The 23,820-nt window shown below is 40.8% G+C and overlaps 1 protein-coding gene across 1 annotated transcript in view; it reads right to left on the reverse strand.

The window, feature by feature from the left end:
* FAM114A1 (family with sequence similarity 114 member A1) overlaps positions 1–23,146 on the reverse strand; it is a 68,691-nt gene extending 45,545 nt beyond the window's left edge. Inside the window, exons 1-2 of the mRNA XM_008052420.2 lie at positions 22,794–23,146; positions 9,036–9,123 (exon numbers count right to left, since the gene is read on the reverse strand). Of these exons, the coding sequence (XP_008050611.1) occupies positions 9,036–9,123; positions 22,794–23,138 (433 nt within the window). The 5' untranslated portion in view covers positions 23,139–23,146. The remainder of the gene's footprint in view (positions 1–9,035; positions 9,124–22,793) is intronic.
* Positions 23,147–23,820: the final 674 nt, after the last annotated feature.

A 23,820-nucleotide genomic window follows, 5' to 3' on the forward strand; every position in this document is an offset into this window, starting at 1 on the left:
CATTTCCTTACTGATTAGTGATGTTGAGCATCTGTTCACATGCTGATTTTAAAAATAAAAATATGTATAATATTAGCAAACCTGAAGCATACAGAAACATAGACAACAGAAAGTGGACCAGTCTCTTTTCACTTGGACAGAATCCAGTGATGTAATAGGCAATAGGCTGTATGAGCTTTTATGGCCCCATGGAAATAATTGAGACCTGAAAAAACTTTTGGCTTTAAAAGACCAAAAAGAAAATCACAAGTTAGAAATTAATTAATTACTTAAATGTATCCAAAACAATATTGATCAACTTCCATTCAAATACATTAAACTCTTACATCATTTTGTAAGCAAAAATTATATTTAATGAGAGATGTGCATGTATTTTAATGCATTTGTGTAATATAGCAGAGACTTCCAGGAGGAGGAGTACTTGGAGCTTTGAAAAGACTTCAGTGGCCCTGTCTCTCCCCTCAACTCCTTCCTTCTAGTGACAATAACCCTAACTGATTTTGTGTTATTACTTTCAGGAAAAAAGCAAAAAGCTCCATATAAGTGCTCTGGACCTGGCTTTTTCCACTTGGCAACATACAGTGGAAGTCTGAGCTCATACAGACAGCGGTGGGTGCCGTGTGCGGCCTGGAATCACAGTGCTCACTCTCCCCAGTGTTGAAAACGGTGTCTCCTCACAGCTCTCACCTGATGCCTCTCATTGAACAGTTCTTGACCAAAGGAAGTTGACTCCACCAAGACTGTACTACAGTGACTGCTCCGTGGGGAAGCTGGAGATGCAAACGCCTTGACCTGTGTATTAATGGGGGGCAACTCTGAAGAGTCGCCGCCAAATCCCACACCTCCTGAGGGGCAGACTGAGACCTCTGCTGTAACTGCATTGCAGTTCAACTTCCCCCTCGGCCCAGTTTTGCTTCCCAATCCTTCTCTGTCTTGCAACACTTGTTCCTGAGAGCACTTCATCGTAAGACCTCAGCCTCAGTTTCTCTCCTGGCATCCATCCTGGAACAGTGATTTCCTTCATCCTTATAATGGCTGTATGGTAATGAATGAATATTTAGGTACATTCATCCATATAAATATATATTTATTATATATATATAAAATATTGACTATTTCAGAAGCCTCTACCAATGAATTCAAGATATTATAAAAAGTGGCAAAGATCAGTTGTTTAGAAAAACAAATCGTTGATCTTGCCATGCTCAACTAAAGCAAACTACAGTACAACGGAAAGTGGAGTCAGTCAACCTTGCTTCTGGAAAAGTCTTCCCTCTTCGTAATGATGGTTGATGTCTACTCTGTAATCAGATGTTCAACCCCCTTTAGGTTCAAAATTGACAAGAAATATTACTGAACTGAAAATGTTTGCCTGGCCATCCAACAGAAATTCATTAACTCCTGTGCCTTATTCACAGATTCTAAAGGATTGTGGACAAACTCCAAGCATAAATCTTATCATCTTGGTACCCATGATCCCTGAAAAGTTTCACATCATCAGCAATATCACCTTCAAAAATGAATCCATGCATAACTAATAGTGATTCACACAGTAAGGCGTTCTCACCGTAGTACCATTTTAGCAAGTTTGCCATTCTTTTCACTGCCCTTATTTCTAACCAGGCTCATAGAAGACTTTCTTTAAAAAGAAAGGCAGAAGGGCCGGTCGCGGTGGCTCAGCCTGTCATCCCACACTTTGGGAGGCTGAGGCGGGTGGATTGCCTGAGCCTGCGGGTTTGAGACCAGCCTTGGCAACTTGGCAAGACCTCATATTTACAATAAATAATAAAAAAAAAAAATAGCCAGGTGTGGTAGCATGCACCTGTAGTTCTGGCTACTTGGAAGACTGAGGCGGAAGGATGGATGGAGTCCAGCAGGTTGATGCTGGGATGGCTGTGAGTGTGCCGCTGCACTCCAGCCTCAGCAACAGAGTGAGACTCCAACTCAAAAAAAAAAAAGTGCAGAAGGTCAGAATTGTGTAACTTGGAGGAGAATGGGGAAGGAGAACAATGGTGATGTTAACACAGTAAATATTCAGATCAGACACATTCATACACACCAACCCCTCAACCCCAGGTACTCTTTTCTAAACATCTTATGATTAGACACATAAAACTGTCAAAACTAGAATTTCAGATAAACATGTTGGCCTTTGTAGAATAAATTATTCTACTAGACAGCTTTTCCTTTGGTATATTTGTATATGTTCAGCATTGTTGACTTTTGTTTTAATGATTGGTCTGTGGTTCTTAGCTTAGTAATATATTTTAGGAATAAGATCTATCACAGACACAAAGAACTGAATATATGTTCTCACTTATAAGTGGGTCTTGAATAGTTATCACAATACTGTAAGAGAGGGATTGGCAGTAGCAGGATATGGCTGGGGAAGGGGGACGCATAACATCACTAAGGGTATCTGACCCTAAACCAGGGAAGTGAGAACCAGTTGGGAGCCCAAACTTCACCTGCACATAAACCACTCATGTGCCTAATCCTGACTTGTATCCCATATCTTTACAATTTTATATTTATATATATGTGTGTGGGTATATATATTAGGAACAAGTCAGGTAGACAAGAACATCACTTTGAAATTACCACCAAAATCCTTTTTAAAAAAATGTTCCCACTATGGTTTCTTTCTGAAAATAATAATGTTCCTAAAAGAATTGTTGGCTGAAAAATGTTTGATTTCATATATGAATTGGAAAGGTCCCTTACAGTCAAAGTAATGAGGCAGAAGGTAAAATACAAAAATAGAGAGTAGCAAAAATGTCAATCAATTTTCTGTATTTTTCCACTTAGCACAATGGTTACAAATATCTTTTGCCTTCTGTGCATAGCTTCAGAAACATGGAATCATCATATTCTGAAAGTTGGAAGGACCTTAGAATTTTCTCAAGTTCCTCTGCTGACAGTTTTCCATACAAAGAACCCGAATTTTAGAGAGGTTAAGTGCACAGTGTAGCTAGTTAGTGACAGTTCTTTGTGAACACAAATTAGTGGTATTCAGGACCTGGTCTCACATCTTATGACTCATGGTACAGTGCTCATTCCAAGTACCACCTTCCAAATGTTTCTATTCTCCAATTACTCTCTTGCCAACTCTAAACAGTTCTAACTCTTCTAACTGCAGTTTTCAACAACCTTTAAGAAGTCCTGGTTTCTATTTCTAGGACTCAATTGACAGCTCTGTGTTTTGTTAAGGACTATGCATTTTGCACTCCTGTCTGCAGCTGGAATTACCCTGGGGGTAACATGAGGTTTCTGAGTGGAAATCAATTGCAATTGAACATGTGGTTATTTTCTTTCTTTACTTTCCACAGGCAATTTATAAACCTTCAAGAGCTTGTCTACTGCTGTGAGTGATCTGTTTTCCAATAAGTTTCTTTGCTCAATGATAATAAACTGCTAATGCCGTAAAGCCCTGGGTTGATATGATGCCTGTGCATAATGGAAGTGGTGCCTAGATTGCTTCTGTTAGTCCCAGAGTAGTAGCACAGCATAGGCCACAGTCCAGGAAGGCACCCATAACTTCTTAAAGCCTCTGTTCACAGATGTTTGAGCCCCAATCTAACCCCTATTTTAGGCTGTGAGTCTGGCTATGTGTGGTCTTTATTACCTTTCAGGAGTCAAATTCCCAACCATTGCTGCTTGTTTTCAGCCTTGGAACCAATGACTTCAGCTTTAGTATCAGGTCCACAAAGATACTGATCTCATTTTGAAGCATATATGGCTGTTGTTTTGGCTACTATTACTATGTGTCCCAGCATATTCTGACCAGAAGTCTCTAAAATATGCCTCAAGAGTGATTTAGGGATAGCATCCAGTTACGTTTCTATTGGGATAGGGATAATCAGGGGTGGTGAAACTGCTTTTCTAAAGACAGCTCTAAAACTTGTCCAAAGGGATTCTTAGAATGAGGATCAATACACCAACATTTTTATCATCTGCCTCATGCGTCCCCTGCCATGGTATCTGCAAACAAGAGAAAAAATGCCAAGATACACTTCCCTTTCAAAATTCTAGCTCATAGAGTCACAAACAAATACAAAGTATTTTTAAATTGCTGGTGTAAATGAGAATTTCAAACAGAAAAGAGGAGAGTGGTAGGCAGTACGGTCAAGCACCCCATAACGTTTCAGTCAACAGACCACATAGATAACAGTGGCCCCATAAGGTAATGATACCATATATATATATATATATATATATATGTATTTTGAGTTGGAGTCTCACTCTGTCGCCCAGACTGGAGTGCAGTGGCCGCTCCCAGCCACTGCAGCCTCGACCTGCTGGGCTCCGGTGATCCTTCCGCCTCAGCCTTCCAAGTAGCTGGAATTACAGGCATGCGCTACCACACCCGGCTGATTTTTTGATTTATTGTAGAGATAAGGTCTCGCTGCCCAGGCAGGTCTCGAACCCGCGGGCTCAGGCAATCCACTCACCTCAGCCTCCCAAAGCCACGGGATTACAGGCTGAGCCACCAAGCGCGGCTGATACCATATTTTTACTGTATGTTTCTTTTTTTTTTTGAGTTGGAGTCACACTTCATCGTCCCCACTGGAGTACAGGGGCACGCTCCCGGCCACTGCAGCCTCGACCTGCTGGGCTCCAGTGATCCTTCCGCCTCAGCCTTTCAAGTAGCCGGAACTATTGGTGTGGGCTACCACGCCTGGCTAATTTTTGATTTATTGTAGAGATGAAGTCTCGCCAAGTTGCCCAGGTGGGTCTCAAACCTGCGGGCACAGGCAATCCACTTGCCTTGTGCTGGGATTACAGATTGAGCCACCGAGCCCAGCCTACTGTATGTTTCTTATGTTTAGATACATTTAGATACACAAATACTTACCACAGTGTTAAAATTGCCTAAAGTATTTGGTACAGAGCTGAGGTGTGAAGTAGGTCTACCCCTAGGTTTGTGTAAGGACACTCTATGATAGTCACACAACTACAAAATCACCTAAGGATGCATTTCTCAGAACATATCCCTGTTGTTAAGCGATGTATGACCATATTGAGAGATGGCCCCAAGATTCTTGTCCCCAGGTGTATACATCCTATGATGTTTCCTTTCAGTGTGGTCAGGATTGTGAATATGATAGGATTTCACACTTTTGATTAGGTTACTCTGTCTGGTAAAGATGAAGGGATTTTGCAGATGTAATTAAGGTCCTTAATCAGATGAATTTGGGTGAACCAAAAGAGAGATTATTCTTGGTGGGCCTGAATGAATCCAGTGAGCCTTTAAAAGAGATGGGTCACTTCCTGAAGGTGGAGATTTGAAGCATGAGGGACGTTATCCTAAATTCAAGAATGACCCAAGGGAAATCTCTAGTAGCTAAGAGTGACTCTTGGCCAATGATCAGCAAGAAAATAAGGACCTCAGTTCTATGACTGCAAGGAAGTGAATTCTACCAACAACCTGAATGACCTTGAAAGATGAACCCTTTGTCTACTGGCCTCATCCTTGTCTCTGGGCCCCTCAAGATGCATCATCCTATCTGTCAAGTGACAGCCGCCATGTTGCCTCAGACAAAGGTGAGACTCAGATAAGGATGCAGCTGGTGATATCTTGATTTCAGCCTGATAAGACACTGAGCAGTTATCCTGGACCTGGTCTTTTGACCCAAGGAAACTGTAAAACAATGTTTTGGAACTCTTTTTCGGAATGGTCATCAAAGCCATATTACCCTTGATCTTCTGAATGTTCAAATATCTTCTTTTCAATATTTCCTTTGTCTTTGAGTAAAGAGAAATGTTACTGGGGGCCAGATCAGGTAAGTAGGGAGGGTGTTTCAATACAGTTATTTGTATAGTGCTGCCCATGTAAGCTCATAGAATTATGGTAAATGTTCAGGGTCTGCTTATGAGTGAGAACATGTGGTACTCAGTTCTTTGTTTCTATGATAGATCACTGAGTATTACAGATTCTAAATTCATTGAAGTTGCTGTGAAGTTCATGTTTGTCCTTCTTTATGGCTGCATAATGTTCCATCATATATATGTACCAACTTTTTTATCCAGTCCAGTTTCAATGGACTGGTTCCACGTTTTTGCTATTGTGAATAGTGCTGCAATAAACATGCATGTGCAGGTATCTTTTCCATTTACTGGTTATATCTGAACCGGGTAACAAAACCCAGAGGTCTAGAAGCCTTGGGACCAAGGTAGCACGTGTGCAAAGGTCAGATTACAACAAGACACCTGAGAAGATACTGGACAGTAAATTCAACAGGCAAGCTGTCAGTCAATGGATGGAAAACCTTGTGAGGGTCCAGCAAAGTCCAAGGTCAAATGATAAGGTACAGCCACTGATTGGTGAGAAACAACAGTAAATGGTCTGACCAACTGGCAGTTATAGACAAGTACTCTGTTAAAAGTGCACAAAAAAATACCTGCACAAAAAAACACCAGCAACTGCTACCCACAGGGCAAATGATTCTGTATTTACTACGAAGGAATTTATATTTAAAATCATAATGGGCTGGGGGTGGTATCTCACCGCTGTAATCTCAGCACTTTGGGAGGTCAAGGTGGGAGAATTGCTTGAGTTCCAAAGTTCCAGGCCAGGCTGGGCAACATAGTGAGACCTCATCTCTACAAAAAAATGTAAAAGAAATTAGCCGGGCATGGTGGTGTACACCTGTAGTCCCAGCTACTTGGGAGGTTGAGGTAGGAGGACCATTTGAGCCCAGGAGGTCCAGGCTGCTTTGAGCTGTAACTGTGCCACTGCGCTCCAGCCTGGGCAACAGGGCAAGAGTCTGACTCAGAAAAATTTTTAATGAAAAAGTAAATTCACTGACTGGGCTCCGTGGCTCAGCCTATAATCCCAGCACTTTGGGAGGCCGAGGCAAGTGGATTGCCTGAGCCCATGGTTTCAAGACCAGCCTGGGCAACTTGGTGAACCTGGTCTCCACAATATATGAAAATTTAGCCAGGTGCACTAGTGTGTGGCTATAGTTCCAGCTACTTGGAAGGCTGAGCCCAGCAGGTCGACGCTGGGGTGACTGTGAATGTGCCACTGCACTCCAACCTAGGTGATAGAGTGAGGCTCCAACTCCAAAAAAAGAAAAAAAAAAAGTAAATCCTCCATCTATAATAGAGCCTTCTGAAGTACCAAATTTATAAACCAGGGTGGTTTTGGACACCATTAAAACTTGAAGCACCTGGGACACTTAATTGTTTTATGATATAAACCATGAGGAGTTTCTATCACCATTTGGGTATATAATTTTGGTGACTACATTATTTACTTTTCCATGACTCACTCCAACTTAAAAAAATCTTTACACTCCATTTTTAATTTTTGGCTCAGAATGACACCATGTCTAAATGCTGCCAGTGGCAAGACCTATTTTGTAGCCATCAAAATCTCAAACATTTTCCAAGGAAGGAGGAGGCCTGCAGGTGCTAGTCCTCACCCTTGTTTTTTTGTTTTAGTTTTTTGTGTTTTTTTTGGTTGGAGTCTCACTGGGATTACAGTCTGAGCCACCAAACCCAGCCTCGTCCTCACCCTTGTAAAGAGACTCTTTCCTGTTCAGAAAATAAAGCAGGCCCCCTTACTGAAATTTGGTTAATTTTGTCATCTGCATATGTGCTATCCAAGGCATACCCAGCCCCTTCAATGAGCAATAAAGGAAATCATCTCTCCAGGCTCTCACCAGAAAGATCAACAATTATTTGTCCACCATCTACTTCTTGCAAGAACCATCCTGAGAAAACTTATTTGTCAGAGATGGAATTAGGGGAATGCAATCTATCCATTCTACCAGGCACTCTAAGTTTTATTGAGTTAGATATCTGGCCCTTAAGTTGTGTGTGACCATGGTCTACTGAGGTAGGCAAAAGACCCGAAGGCCTTCCCATCCTCCTAGTTTTAGGATGAATTGGATCAATGCATGCTGATTGTAAGATCCACATGGCCATGGACTGTACTTGAGAATCCCTGATGTGGATGACCTGAAAGCTATGTTACCTATGACTTCCCCGTCTCCTCCGTACCCTCCACCTTCAAGATAAAATGGCTTTGCTAAATTATCTTCAACAACCTAATATTATAACTTCAGTTTTCATGAAGAGAAAATATAAGAAATGGTAACTGGAAGAATATCTTGGTAAACCTACACTGATGAAGACATTGCTTGTTATACTTTCTCTTTGTATAAGAACAAATGCAGAAAATTTCTTTGAAAATTGAAAACCAGGAAAGTACATTTATTTAGATAATTAAATTTTTTTTTAATTGTTCAATGGGAAATAAATAATGTACTGGCAGCTTTGAAGCTCACAGTTAATGTCAATGCTCAATCACGGTAACTCTCCTAGCCTTGGAATATACAGAGGGTGTCAAAAAGATGTATATACATTTTAAGCGATGTTATATTTTCAAAGTTGAATTGAATTTCGGTGGCAATGTGTAGTATGACATTTGCTCAACCATGCTTCCATCATTTTCTTTGACTGTCCTGCCTGGTGCATGGTGACGCTAGCATTCATTTGATTAATGTCATCATTTGAGCGAACATCATACTTCAAAAGTGTATACAATTTTTGACACTCCTGTATATATATCTTTCCTACCTGTATATTTTTCTATTTGTATTTTTTTATTTTAATGCCCTGCTGATAAAATGCCTTTTACATTAAAACAAAAATTCAAGTGGGATGGTAAACACAAAGCTTTAAGGATACAATATAAAAGCCTAAATCTTACATTTAAAAAATACCATACAATACAGTGGTTAAAAGTCATACTACTCGGTTTTCCAATCCCAACCCAAACATTCCTAACTTTGATCAAGGCCTTAGTCTCTCTAGAATTCAGCTTCCTTCTCTGTAAGATGGAGAAAATAAGAGTACCTCCACAGAGGGTTATTTTAAGGGACAAAGGAAGCACTTGGAACTGTAAGCACTGTGAATGGTTTGCTCTTGGGCTAATGTTAAATTCTATCAGTATATGGTACAATCAAAACGTCCTGCCCTATTAGGCTCTGAACTGTGTCTCCTCCAATGCAACATATGATGCTTACCTACAGTGGCAGATGCTGATGAGAGCAGAGATTTGCCCCAGGAGCCCCAGCCTGCCCATGCTCCTCCACTTGCAGGGGAATCCACAGCCTGTAAAAAAACAGATTCGCCTCAGGTCAGCAACTCATTTGATCCCCGAATGGAAAAACATCCATTCGTTTGAAACAAAGTGAAAGTGTTAAAAAAAACAGTCACCAACAACCATATCTCATTGTATATAAGTTTATAAGGGTCAAAAAAGAATATCTTGAACACAGATGTGTGGAAAAGGAAAAAAACAGCCCCATTAAAAAATGGGCAAAAGGCATGAATAGACACTTCTCAAAAGAAGATATATGAGCAGACAATAGACACATGAAAAAATACTCAGCCTCACTAATCATCAGAGAAATGCAAATCAAAATCACATTGAAATATCACCTAACTCTAGTAAGAATGGCCATCACCAATAAAACAAAAAACAACAGATACTGGTGAGGATGTGGAGAAAAGGGAATGCTTCTACACTGCTGGTGGGAGTACAAACGAATTCAACCTCTATGGAAAACAGTGTGGTGATTCCTAAAAGAACTAGAAATTGATCTTACATATGGCCCAGCAATTCCTCTGGGAATATAGAGGAATTCAAATTATTCTACAAAAAAGATAACCTGCACATGCATGTTTATTGCAACACTATTCACAATAGCAAACACATGGAACCAATCATGCTGCCCATTGAAACTGGAATGGATTTTTAAAAATGTGGTACAGATACATGATGGAATATTACATAGCCATAAAGAAGAACAAAACTATGGACTTCACAGCAACTTGGGTGGATATGGAGTCTATCATACTCAGTGATCTATTACAGAAACAAAGAACTGAGTACTACATGTTGTCACTCATAAGTTGACCTTGAACACCTATCTTAATACTACAAAAAAGGAATTGGCAGTAGTGGGACGCTGCCAGGGGTGGGGGGTGGGGCACACAACAGCAATAAGGATGCCTGATCCTAATCCAGGCAAAGTGAGGTCCAGTGCGAGGTTCAAAACTTCACCTGTACCTAAACCACTTATGTATGCCATCCTGACTTGTACCCCACAACTTTAAAATAAAAATAAAATTTAAAAAGAATAGCCTGCCCCACACTGCAATGTGTTCTCGGAAACCAAATGGATGAGTGGTGGCATTGGCTTCTGAGGGCTTGGTTTGAGGCGAGAAGGGGGTGTGATGTTCACTGGGCCTCAATTCTCTCCTGTGATCTAAAAGGCAGGGACAGGGACTGTGCGGGGCAAAAGATGTAACACATGAGGGCACGGGAGTGATGTGAAAGAGTTCAGAACCACCCAGACAGATGATATCTATGGAGCTAAACAAAGGCGCTCTTCAAGGCAGAGTTAACTTTCAGATTTCTAGGGTGGGAGGTGGGAGCTTTTGTATGGATGAGAGGCCAAGTATCTAGAAAAGCATCAGTAAGCTGGAGATGGATGGGCAGCAGTGGAAGAAAGCTTTGTGAGGTAGACTCCTTTGATTTGGGATGTTTGCTCCACTCACGATGATCCCGTAACACAGAGGGTAAGACTGTCCCTGGTCTCAGTGGATTGAAATTCTTTTGTCCAGGATTTTGGAATTGGAACTGAGAGATGATCCAGTGTAAGCTTGAATAGAAGATGAAAACTCAGACGATGTGGGTGACCATATTACACCCATGCAAACTCAGAATTAAGAGAAATTGAGAGAATTACGGGAAATCAGAGTGAGCAGAATGAAGGAGAAAAGTTCAGAGTTGCTGATTGCATTTCTGACAGCTTCTTTGCCTTGAATTCTGTCCCTCCCTGAAGCCCTGCTACATTCCTGATCTCTGGGTTCTATGAGATTCCCTCATATTCTTGTTCACTTTCTCTCTCCTTTTTCTTTTTCTCTTTTTTTAAAAAAATGTTTTGTTAACTGATATAACCCCAGAGCCTAGAAGAGTGTCTGGAATATAATGAGTGCTTAATAATTATTTGTTGAATAAGTGACTGAAATTCATTCATTTTCTCAGGGAGGTATGCATTAGTTTCTGTTACTTGCAATCAGTGAGTCCTGACTCAGTTAGTGGAATCACAGCTTTCTCTTCCCATCTGGTAACACATTCTAGAATATGAGGCAAGAATAAATACATTAGAGGTAACTATATGGAGAATCATAGCTCTTGACAGAGAGAGAGAGAGAGAGAGAGAGAGAGGAAGTTAAGGAGGAAATAAAAATTCCTATAGAGCTTGTAGATTCTATAACTTTTGACCCACAGCTGGTCCATCAATCATCCCTACTCCCGTCTCCCTTGCTATCTTCCATCCTTGCAGATAGGGGTGGCCATTGTGACCAATGATGTATATACATGTGAAAGGTTTTGCTTTCATGATAAATCATATGGTTATAGCTAGTGCCAACTGTTTCCTCCTCCCTTTTTCCATCCCTGAATATGGACATATGCTTGAAATTGAAGCAGTCTTTTTTTTTTCTTTTTTTGAGTCTGGGTCTCACTCTGTCACCCAGGCTGGCATGCAGGAGCACAATCATAGCTCATTACAGCCTTGACCTCCTGGGCTCAAGTGAGCCTCCCACTTCAGCCTTCCCAGTGCCTGAGAATACAGGTATGCCACCATGCCTGGCTAATTTTTACAAAAAATTTGTAAAGCTGGTGTGGTGGCTCAAGCCTATAATCCCAGCCCTTTGGGTTGCCAAGTCGAGAGGATTGCCTGAGCTCAGGGATTCAAGACCAGCCTGGACAACTTGGTGAGATCTTGTCTCTGCAATAAATCCAAAAATTAGCCACCGTGGTAGCGCACGCCTATAGTTCCAGCTACTTGGAAGACTGAGGCAGAAGGATCATCTGAGGCCAGCAGGTCGAGGCTGTGGTGGCCATGAGCATGCCACTGCACTCTAGCCTGGGAGACAGACTGAGACTCTGACTCAAAAAAAAAAAAAATTGTACAGATGAAGTGTTGCTATGTTGCTTAGACTAGTCTTGAACTCTTGAGCTCAAGCAATCCTCTTGCCTTGGTCTCTCAAAGTGCTGGGGTTATAGGCATAGGAAGACAGAAACCATCAGATAAAAATTCTGCAACTTGCCTGATCCCCATAAACTTTCAGAAGAATGTAAGCCTGGCCAGAATTAGTTATTTTTGCTGCCATAAGGGAATAGCCAGGGGATCACAGTCACTGGTCCTGGCTCTGCTGATATACTAAACCAACATGAGTAGCTGCCTGTTTCTATTATTTCTAGTAAGTGAAAAAAATTGCTATTTTGTAAATAACGATATGTTGGATTTAGTTACTTCTACCCAAACTCATTCCTAACTGATTCACCTAGCAAATATCAGATACCATCCATCAGTGTAGAGTACTGATCAAGAGAAAAGTTTATAGAATTAAATTGCTTGGGTGTGACTCAGGGCTCTGCCATTTTGGACAAGCTATTCAAGCTCTTTTATGTTTTCATTTCCTCATTACAAAATGCAAGGTACAAAAAAATAAATAAAATGTATCTTTCTGAAGAGGTTAGAAAAAAAGCAAGGTACAGGAGTTATAAGTATAAGAACCAATAATCTCACAGGGTTATTGTAAAGATTTAAAAAATAATAATTCCTATAAAGTTGTGAGCATAGTGCCTGGCAAATAATAAATATGCCATAAATGTTTGATAGTAACCACGATAAGAAGAAACGATATGTTTAAGATCAAGAAGCAAAAAAGCTTTGAAAGTTGGCTGTCATTTTCTTTCTGTCTGGAACAATGAAAGCTATTTAACATGAATGGAAATACTAATGACTCATGACTGTCTGCTTTCATTTTTGCCATCTACAGTGATTAACTTCACTTCAGCAATGGAATCCAGTGGCAATTTTATATCATTATGAAGACAGATGTAAGTCGGTGATTAATATCATTCTTTCACAGGACAAATCCCTACCCATGATTAGTAAGAATTGGGGTGACAGCTTCTGACTCAAATTTACAACATTTATTATGCTCTGACAGCTGGTAATTGACTTGCAAATGGAAATAAATGCTAAATGAGTCTAGAACTTCTTGCTGTATAATAAGTTACTTCAATTGCTTTATTAATAAAGTCCTTTGACATTGAGATGTGACTTCCTGATCAGTTACAAGGAATATTTGTTATCAATGGCAAATACTCAAATGACTAAATACACACATTTAATATAAAAACATATCAGCTAAATATTAATTATGAATTCTAAATATATTTCATTATGAATGTTGTCTTCACTTTGAGTGGCCTTAACAGGTAGCATGGATCTAGTCAGATCTCCCATCATGAAATACAGTTATTTTAAAGCTTTTTTCTCACCTCCCCCCTATGTAATTCTTATTTACTTCAATAATTTCACAATCTAATTCTCAGAGAAGACAGAAACCATCAGATAAGAATTCTGTAACTTGCCTAATCCCCCAAAACACTCAGAAGAACATAAAATAGTTACAGCAAATATTGAAACATAGAGTTCATATTGTAACAACAAATCAGACTTGGCTTGATCAAGAGATATATTCAAAACTCAACTGGAGATCATTTAAACATCTATAACTTTTGTGTGGCCCTAAGAATACAGGATTCCATTAAGGTCAGAGTTCTTTAAATGAGAAAGACATTTATATATCTAATGTCCCACCTAAAGATCTTTACCATCAAGTGAAAAATACATTTATTTGTTTTAGGCTATCAAGTTTAGAGGTATTGTTAGATAGGAAAAAATTACAAATCTCAGAATTCCATCAAATTCAAAGTTTTGCTTTTTTTTTTTTTTTTTTGAGTTGGGTCACTCTGTCACCTAGGTTGAAGTGTAGTGGCATGATCTTGGCTCACCAAAGTCTCGACCTCCTGGGCTCAAGCAATTCATCTCAGCCTCCCCAGATTTGGGACTATAGGTATGCACCACCACGTCTGGCTAACTTTTTATTTTGTTTTATTAATTTATTTATTTGAGTTGGAATCTCACTGTCACCCAGGCTGGAGTCCAGTGGCACCTCACAGTCACCCAAGCATTGACCTGCTGGGCTCCAGCAATTCTTCCACCTCAGCCTTCCAAGTAGGCAGAACTACAGGTATGCGCCAGCATGCCTGGCTAATTTTTATTTATTTATTGTAGAGACGAGGTCTCGCCAAGTTGTCCCGGGTTGGGCCTGCTGGCTCAGGCAATCCACTCGCCTTGGCCTCCCAAAGTGCTGGAATTACAGGCTGAGCCACCAAGCCCAGTGTGTTTTGTTTTATTTTGTAGAGAAGAGGTCTGGCTATGTTGCCTAGACTGGTCTTGAACTCCTGGGCTCAAGAAATACTTCTGTCTCACCATCCCAAATTGCTGGGATTGTACATGTGAACCACTGTGCCCGTCCAAGTTCAAAGGTCTTTAATATTTGGATGGAAAATATAAGGACCTAATTCAAAGATCAAAGCTCAACCTGGTTGTCTTATTTTCTTGAGTAGATAGAGATTCAGGCAGGGTATATAACTTGCATCCAGGAATGTCGGCCCAGGGACCTATAAGATCAAACTCTTTTTAAGTTTTCCAATTCATGGTATAGCTACTCTCAAAAGGGGTTCAGTATGACAGTTGAGAGGCTGTTAATTGCTCTGGAGACTGCAGCTCTGTCAAAATATCTGATTGAAAAGGGCCTTAGTCATTTCCAAGTAATTTTCTTTCTTGGTGAGTATGCATCATTCAACTCAAGGATGATTTAAAAATTAAATATAGAAAGATTTAAAGCATCAAAGGGAAGCTATTAATATTTTTGTGCATATTTGATCTTTTCTGTATTACCAATATTTAAGGAATCTGACCTATTAGAGTGACACTTTTTGAAAACCAATTTAAAATGAATAAATGAATTATTAGGCTTATGATTTTAAGCTGAAATCTTCCTAAGTTTATGTATAGTAAGAGGTCCTTAAGTCCACTCTATAAATTTAATTTAATAGCTTCATAGTAATTATTAAGTACTCAACAAAAGTTCATATAAGTAGATAAATGAAGTACTTAAAAAGGAAGTAGAATATGTTACACTTATAAATGCAGTTTAAAACATTTGAATGTGTTTAAGTTGGTAATAGGAACCAGACTGAACATTAATCAAAAATCTCTTGAAAGTGACTGTTCAATTTTCCTAGACTACTAAACAGAATAAGATTTGTAAGATGAACATAAAGCCTAAGGAAAAATTAGTGTTTGAATTTGTAATCTTAATACATGGAACACTAATTGTTTAAACTAAATTGAATATATGAGTAATTCCCCTTATGCATAAAACACACACTGGCCTACACCAAAAACCCATCTAAACATGAATCTAACTATACTCCACAATTACTTCCTCTCTTCCTCTTAGCTACCATGATCACTGCCACCTGCACTCCTCCAGGCCTGGGTAGGTTGGTTATTTCCTCTCCTAGTTTTTCAATCTTTCTCTATACAAGCCACTTCCTAAATTAATTCAAGCACACAATTCCTCCATCTTAAAACCAATAAATGAAAGTCACAAGGACAAAACATTTCTTTCAAACTGTTGACGAAAGATGCCAAATTCTGTAAAATATTGAAGATGGTTTATTCTGAGCCAAATGTGAGTGACCTTAGGTCCTAGACAATATGTCCCCAGGAGGTCCTGAGAAGGTGTGCCTGTGTGGTTAAATTGCCACTTGGTTATATATGTTTTAGGAGGACAGAAGTTATAAGAAACCATAAATCAATATATGTGAGATTTACATTGGTTCAGCTTGAGGAAGCAGAACGTCTTCAATCCACGCTATCGGTGGATTCAAAGATTTTTTTTCATTGGCAATTGGTTAGCAAGAGTTATCTAAGGAATTATGAAAGCAGAAAAAGAAGTAGGCAGCTTGAGGAATGATAAGGGATTTGTTTCTCGATATAGAAATGAAGCTTCATAGGTGGCAGACTTCAAAGAGAATAGGTGTGTCTTAAAAGGTGCCCAGAGTCCCCAAGAGACAGCTTTATAGAGTCATAACATACTTTAATTTTCCTTTTTTATCTGATATGTAATGTTATGTCAGAGTTAGGTTGGAAAGTAAACCACATTATATATAGTAGATGAAAACCCATCTCTCGGGCCCCTTAGTTAGGAATTTGGTAAGGTAAAGAAAAAAGGTCAGAGTTCAGTCCTCAGAGCTTACCTGGTGTCTGCTCTACATCTTTCTCTGTTCCTTTACATCTCTTGAAAAAATGCCTACCTTCTGGATCCGCCCCCTCTTCAATCTTCCACCCACCACAGCAAGACTCCTGCAGCCACTACTTCAAGAAACCTTCTCATCAAGGTCACAAATGGCTTCCTGATGTCAAAGCCATGGACTCATTTGAGTCTGTTTTTATTTGACCTCTCAGTCTCATCCAATGCTTACCCATTTTTCCATTCTTAGAATATTCTGTTCTAATGAGGTCCATGCCCTATCTCTGACTCTTACTTCTTTGACATCCTTTAGTATTACAATTCAGTTATTTACTTTATAAAGTTTCTATATGCATTTGTGATATTATGGGCACTTCTTAGCTTAAGCTATAATCCAAGTGCTGTCAGTATTCCAATAAAATATACACAGTCCAGGGTGGCCAGCCAGCATTCAAATCAGGAAGGCCGGAGTCCAGAGGCAACTATTTATAGTGATTCTACTATCTGTATCTCTAGTAACACCTGATGCTTTGCTAATTGGCATACTGAATTGCAAAAATGGGGTTTAACTGGTAAACATGATGGACTATTTACTAGTATTCTCAGTGTGTGAAAGGGGTTCTAGATGGTGAAATTAAGTGCATTCAAGATTTGTAGTTAAGTATGTGTTAAAGGCTCTTCCTACCTTTTCATGAACAGGGTGTAGAAAGGATTCTGCCTTGTGTAAATGGTGTTCCACCCAGTTGAACTCTGGGTTATTCTGGTTACTTGATACCAGCTACCAGGGAAGAAATCCTATCTCTGAAATCCAGGCAGTTGCTTTGAGTGAACATTTCACTCAAAATGGTGGTCAGAGCATCTAAAAGAACGAGAACAATGGGACATCCTCAAGACATTCATGAGAATGTTTTTTAACTCTCTTGTCGATGTTTCCTTTAAAAGTGTCAGTGTGGTGCATGTGATCTGGGTTGTGGGTTCATTTATAGAATTGATAGTATTGGGATTGTAGAGGGAAAAGGCAACTCTCCCACTTCAATTTCTTTGCTGGCTACCACAACCTGCTGGAAAAATATAAAGACTGTATATTCAAATTAGCTTAGACTCAGGAACATTCTAGGGCTAAGTGCTTGGCCTCTGGTCTTCCTTATGTATATATAACATTTGGGCAATCTCACCCATTTCCATTATTTAAATAATCACCTAGGTGCTGACAGTCTCCAATCACCTATCTCACCAGATTATTTTAAGCAACTTGGATGTCCCATAGCCCATACTGACTCACCATTTTCTCAAGTCCTCCCCATAACCCAACTATGTCTTTCTGTGTCGTAGCACTAGTGCTTCCCAAACACTTGTCCATAGACTGACTGCAAGAGTATCATCTGGGGAAATTCATTAAAAATACAGTCTTGCCGGGCACAGTGGCTCAAGTCTGTAATCCCAGCACTTTGGGAGGCCAAGATGAGAGGACTGCCTGAGCCCAGGGGTTCAAGACCAGCCTGGGCAACTTGGTGAGATGTCATCTCTACAATAAGTCAAAAAATTAGCTGGGCATGGTAGCACACACCATAGTTCCAGCTACTTGGAAGGCTGAGGCGGAAAGATCACCAGAGCCCAGCAGGTTGGCACTGGGTTGGCCATGAGCGTGCCACTGCACTCCAACCTGGGCAACAGAGTGAGACTCCAACTCAAAAAAAAAAACAACAACAAAAAACAGAGTCTCAGTTTCCATTGTGATCTTTTGAGTAAGAATCTCTCAGGGTATAGCCCAGGAATCTGCATTTTTAACATGGGTAATTTCAACACACTACCGAATTTAGGAATGCTAAATGGCACTACCATCTACCATCCTACCTGGTTGCCTAAGCCAAAGTTTGATGTCATCATGTAGGGCAAATTTCACTCCTCCCGTTTAGGAAGCAAAAAGCTGCCACCAGCATGTCTTGGCCTCTATTCCCTCCTCTTTGTCTCCCTTGACAGCAATTTCATGGCACTTAAACATTCTGTTTTTCCTATCTAGTGGAAGTCCACATTCTCACATTTTCCTTCAAGGGTATATTTAGTGGCAACATTGGAACTCTTTACACTCTCCATAATTGGCATTGTGCATTGGTGGAGAGCAGTCAAGATGACATTTAAAAATTCTGGGTAACATTTCTTGGTGTTAAGAATTTAGAGAAATGTGATCCAAATTGGATTTTTGAAGGGTTGATTGGCTAATATATAATAAGGTCCCACAAGATCTCGGGGAACAAATTTCACTCCTAACTACTACCTAAGATAAATATCTTTGAAGTGAGGCTGAAGACTTCCCTAACCCCTTAAGATTGATTTCAGTGCTCCATCTAAGGCCTCCCTTGTTCCTGTCCTGTCTAGTACTATAGGACATGCTATCATTGCTTTCCTACAACACTGCCTCCCCCAACTAGACTGTCGGTATCCTGAAGACAGTTACATCACTCAGATTTCTGGACATAATGCATAGTGTCATGGGGTTGATAGAGGCCTTAGAGAATCTGGTCCAACCTCCAATGTTCTAGTGAGGCTAGGGACCATTTCTCATGGATATTGGACTACCATCCACCTGGTTGCCTGCAGGGAGGCTCAACTCAATGGCTTCTGAGTCTGTGCATCATAATGGCTAATAAAGAGACGACCCCAAGACAGACACAGTTTCTCTGAATGCATAAATGGTGTGATCCTTCAAAGCAGAGATCCTGGCTGAGAAGCTGCCAAAGTCACCAACGGCATCTCAACTCTGTACCACCTTCTAGTCACACACCCTATCTACCAAGTTATAGCCGCCAGCTGCCTCATGCAAAGGTGAACTTGATGGTTTGAATTTCAAGGAGGTCCAGACTCCAAATAATTGTGCAGATACAAATAAATCATTTATAAAAGTATATATACATTTATGCACATTATCACAAAATCCAATGTGCCCTAGAATATACTGGTTCATACTTCCTCACAGCCTATTCTATTCTGTCCATTATTTTCTTTTTGTTTGTTTTTGTAAAGCAGGCATCTGCTTCTTTTATTGTTTTTTGTTTTTTTTTAGTTGGAGTCTCATTCTGTCACCCAGGTTGGAGTGCAGTGGCATGCTCATGGCCACAGCAGCCTTGATCTGCTGGACTCAGGTGATCCTTCTTCCTCAAACTCCCAAGTAGCTGGAACCCAGGCATGAAACATCACACCCAGCTAATTTTTGATTTATTGTAGAGACGAGGTCTCACCAAATTGTCCAGGCTGGTCTTGAACTCCTGGGCTCAGGCAATCCTCTCGCCTCTGCCCCCAAAGTGCTGGGATTACAGGTGTGAGCCACCATGCCCAGCTCAGCAGGCATCTTCTCATAGAAACTTTTTTGAAGGGAAGATGAGGTATCGTCAGGCTTAGATACACCTGGGATCAAATAGACTTTGAACTTGGCTGTTTTCCTACAGAACCTGCCATTCCTCGGAGTACCTATGATCAGTATTCAAACAACCAACTTGGAAATGAACTTTTGATTCAAGAATTTGTTTGGTAGAATTCATTCTTTTCTGGATCAACAGAGAAAGAGTTACTTTCATCAACGCAAAATGACTTAAAAATATGTAACAACCGCCGATGCGGTGGCTCAAGCCTGTAATCCCAGCACTTTGGGAGGCAGAGGCAAGAGGATTGCCTGAGCCTAGGGGTTGGAGACCAACCTGGGCAACTTGGCGAGACCTAGTCTCTACAATAAATCAAAAAATAAGCTGGGTGTGGTAGCTCTTGCCTGTAGTTCCAGCCATTTGGAAGGTTGAGGTGGCGGGATTGCCTGAGCCCAGTGGGTTGAGGCTGCAGTGGCTGTGAACATGCCACTGTACTCCAGCCTGGGCAATAAAGTGAAACTCTGACTTTAAAAAAAAAGGCAACAAAAGGCAAATAAAATAGAGTAAATGAACAATACTTGAAGACCAGGCACAGAATTGACTTCTTTTAATAAAGGATAACTTACTAAGAGAGATAACAGAATTCCTTTTTCTGGTAGTCCTTAAAAAGATACTAAGTTTGTACCTACATAGAAGGGTTTAAATATGACCTGGGTGAAAGTGATATCTTCTCTCCAGAGGCCCTTCCAGTCAGTTATATCAGTTTTCTACCCTTACTGGAACAAACATACTTGCAGGTATTGTCCCCATTCAGATAATTTTGTGATACTTCATTATTAGGAAATCCTCACCTCTTTGATGTCTTTGAAATGCTGTCAGTGTTGTGTGAGGGATGGATCAAGTGAAGAATCTCCCACCGATCAGCTAAATTTCTATAGTGTTTGGGAGATGTATAAAATGTTTTCAAAGCAGGATTTATTCAGTTTAATCAAAAGATTTAAGAAGGCAGTTATGATAGAAACATACTGATTTTTTACTGTGCTATTTTCATTAACAATCCTGTTATCATTGTCAGAAGTCTGAAATTGGAATGTATAATCTATCAGTGACAGATGGATTTTGAGTTAGTGGAGTTTGTATAGTTTCCTTGAATCCTTTCAGGTCAGAATGGTGAGGGTAACATATTTTTCTTACTGTGCCAAGATATTGACTAACAGTAGCACTTATCGTAAAAATCGAGAACTAGAGTTCCCCTCAATAGAGAGACAGCATGAAGGCAAAACGGGTTCTAGAGTCAAGAAGAATTGGTGCAAATCCTAATTCTGCCACTTCCCTATTTTGGACGGGTTATTTGGCATAATCTCGTGGTCCATCTCCACCAATGGCAAAACCCGAAGCTTATAAATGTCCCATTTTTATTTCCTGTGTGTTTTGTTGCTGTTGTTGCCATTGTCTTATTTTTTAAGATTAATGCATGAAAAAGTATCCTAGTAGCCAAAAGAATGAATAAACTTGTTCTCCAAAGGTTTTTGAAGCATTATTTTGGCATCATAGAATTTTTATAGCTGAAATGGTACTGAAGACCACCTAGTCAAAGAGGCATAAAAAGGACCTTGAAAATTCTTTAGCCTGGAGCAGTTGTCTTCAATCCTGGTTAAACATTAGAATTACCTGGGGTACTTGTAAAAAATACTGGTGTCTGAGTCCCAGTTCTGAATCGGCATCCTTGGAACATCAGTATGTTTCAAAGCTGTTCCAGTGGTTGTAATGTTCAGCTAGATTTGAGAACCTCTGGTCTAGGGGCTCCTAATCCTTTAAGGGTGGCCATGGATGGCTCCAAAAGGTCTGAAACCTCTCAGGACACGTAAACAAAATGTGGATGTTTACCACATCTGATCCAAGCTCCCAGCTGGTCCTCAAATCTCCTCCACAACATCCCTACAGAGTGATCGTTCTGCTTTTGTTTAAACATTTCCATAGAAGGGCAACACCCCTCCCCTCAGGAAACCCATCTCATCTTGGAACAGTTCTGAGAGTCAAACCCCCTGAGGAAAGGGAGGATGGGAAGTCTAATCTTAAATTCAAGGCATAAAATATTAGTTAGAAGTACTCATTAAGGTCTTCATGTGAAAATTCTCCATTTTATAGAGCAAAAACCAAAGCACAGGGACTAGGTGTCTTGCCTAAACTAAGAGAGTTAATGATGGATGGAAGGATGGAAGCCCAGGCCTTCTGGTTCCGTTTCACTCCTGTCACTCACAGCATGAATCACAGAGTCACCTCAAGGGAGTGACCTGTGGTGGCACATTTGAAGATGAACAGGGCTGGGCCTGACCAAGGGCAGACCCTAATTACCTCCTCCTGGATCATCACTCTTGAAGATAGACCAACTCAGACAGGATAAGGAGAGCAGCCTGTCCTACCATGTGGAGTGCCTCCTATCCTTACCTGTACCCACAAAGTTGGAGGTGAAGTCACCAGGAAAACCTCTCCCTGGATGGTCCTATTGGTGTGGTGTAAGTTACCAACAGGGAGGCATTGGCTTATCTTGTCCCCCCGAGATACAGGGACAGGCCCTGAGGGGAGGGGCCCTGAGTGTGCTCTACCTCTGGTTCCCTGGAAGGTGGTGTATGATGATAAAATAGTAATCCGAATGTTGACGATCTATCTCCATGTTGTATTTGTACATATGTGCCAGAGTTTATGTGATCTTAAGAGAAAAATTAACCGGTTTAGGGTAGAATCTGGCTTGTTAATCACATGTTTATTACCAAGAAGCCCAGAATGAGTTAGTATCTCTGAACCTGGCTGCCTCATCTATAAACCAGAGTTGCTAATCTGCAGCTTTGAACTGCTAGTAGAGTGACTTACAAAACACAGAAAGTAGCTAACAGAGTGCCTGGCGCACAGTTTGTGCCCAATAATTGGTAGGTGTTAATACAATGATCACAATGCAAATGTTGTGACAAATTATTTTCACACTTATCTCACAACACAACACACTTTTGATAACAGACTGGATGTCATGGTACCTTCTCCAACTCTTGACCTCAAGCGATCCTCCCACCTTGGCATCCCAAAGCACTGGAATTACAGGCATAAGCCACTGCACTGGGCCCCACGGGACCTTCTGAACTCCCAATTCCACCCATAGAGCTTGGTACAAAGCTGTGCATGTGGCAGGCATGAGTGAGAACTTAGGTTGAAATGAATCAAACGACCCACTCTTACCAGATCATTCTGTTCTTTCAGGGGTATTTCAGACCCAGGTTCTGTCTCAAGGCTGACAGAATCAGTGCACTCAGCAAGTGTATCCTCAATCACTTCTTCATTGAGGGAGGATTCCATGGCATTGGCATCTGGGGGCTGCCCAGGGGGCCCAGGAGCAGCAGCCTCTGCACCCTGAAGAGCTGCATTTTCAAGCACGTCTCCTCTGGGGTCAGCTGGCATTGGCTCATCTGAAATTGTAGCTGAGTCACAGTGCACTTCATCTTCCGGTAAAGAATCACTACTGGGCATCTCAGTAATTTCTGCTTTGTCTCCAGTGGCTAAGGTGTCAACAGCAGCATCAGACATTTTAGGATCTGTCAACACAGTTAGAAACAGACGCTTTATGTATTCATCTGAATGGTTAAGCTTTCATTCAAAGGCCTGAATAATTAAATCTGGCAGGGGTGCACTTTCTTTGACCAAGCAGAAACTTTATGTCACCTTATGGGAGGCTGAATAATGGCCCCGAAAGATGGCCACATCCTAACTCCCGGAGCTCGTGAATGTGACCTTACATGGCAAAAGGGATTTGCAGAAGTGGTGAAGTTAAGGATCTTGAGGTGAAGGAATTAGGTGAGATGATCTGGGTTGGCTCTAAATGTGATCACAAGTGTCCTTATCAGGGAGAGGCAGAGGGAGACGTGACGACAAGGAGGAAAAGGTGATGTGATGACAGAATCAGAGGCTGGCGCGATGCACTCTGATGATGGATGAAAGGCCCAAACGTCAAGGGACGTGATGGCTACCAGAAGCCGAAAAAGGCAAGGAAACCGTTCTCCTCTCAAAGTCTCTGGAAGGAATCAGCCTGCCAACATCTTGACTCGAAGCCAGGGGCACTGATTTTGGATTTCTTACCTCCAGAACCGCAAGCGAAAACCATTTATGTTGGTATGAGCCACAAGTTTGCTGTAATGTGTGACACCAGTAATAATAAACGAATACAAACCTACAGTGCTAGCTTTAAACTTTGATGGATCTCTTATGCGGC

Source organism: Carlito syrichta, unplaced genomic scaffold (genome assembly GCF_000164805.1).
Source record: "Carlito syrichta isolate Samal-C Ts95f unplaced genomic scaffold, Tarsius_syrichta-2.0.1 Scaffold274131, whole genome shotgun sequence".
In the NCBI taxonomy this organism is placed as follows: domain Eukaryota; kingdom Metazoa; phylum Chordata; class Mammalia; order Primates; family Tarsiidae; genus Carlito; species Carlito syrichta.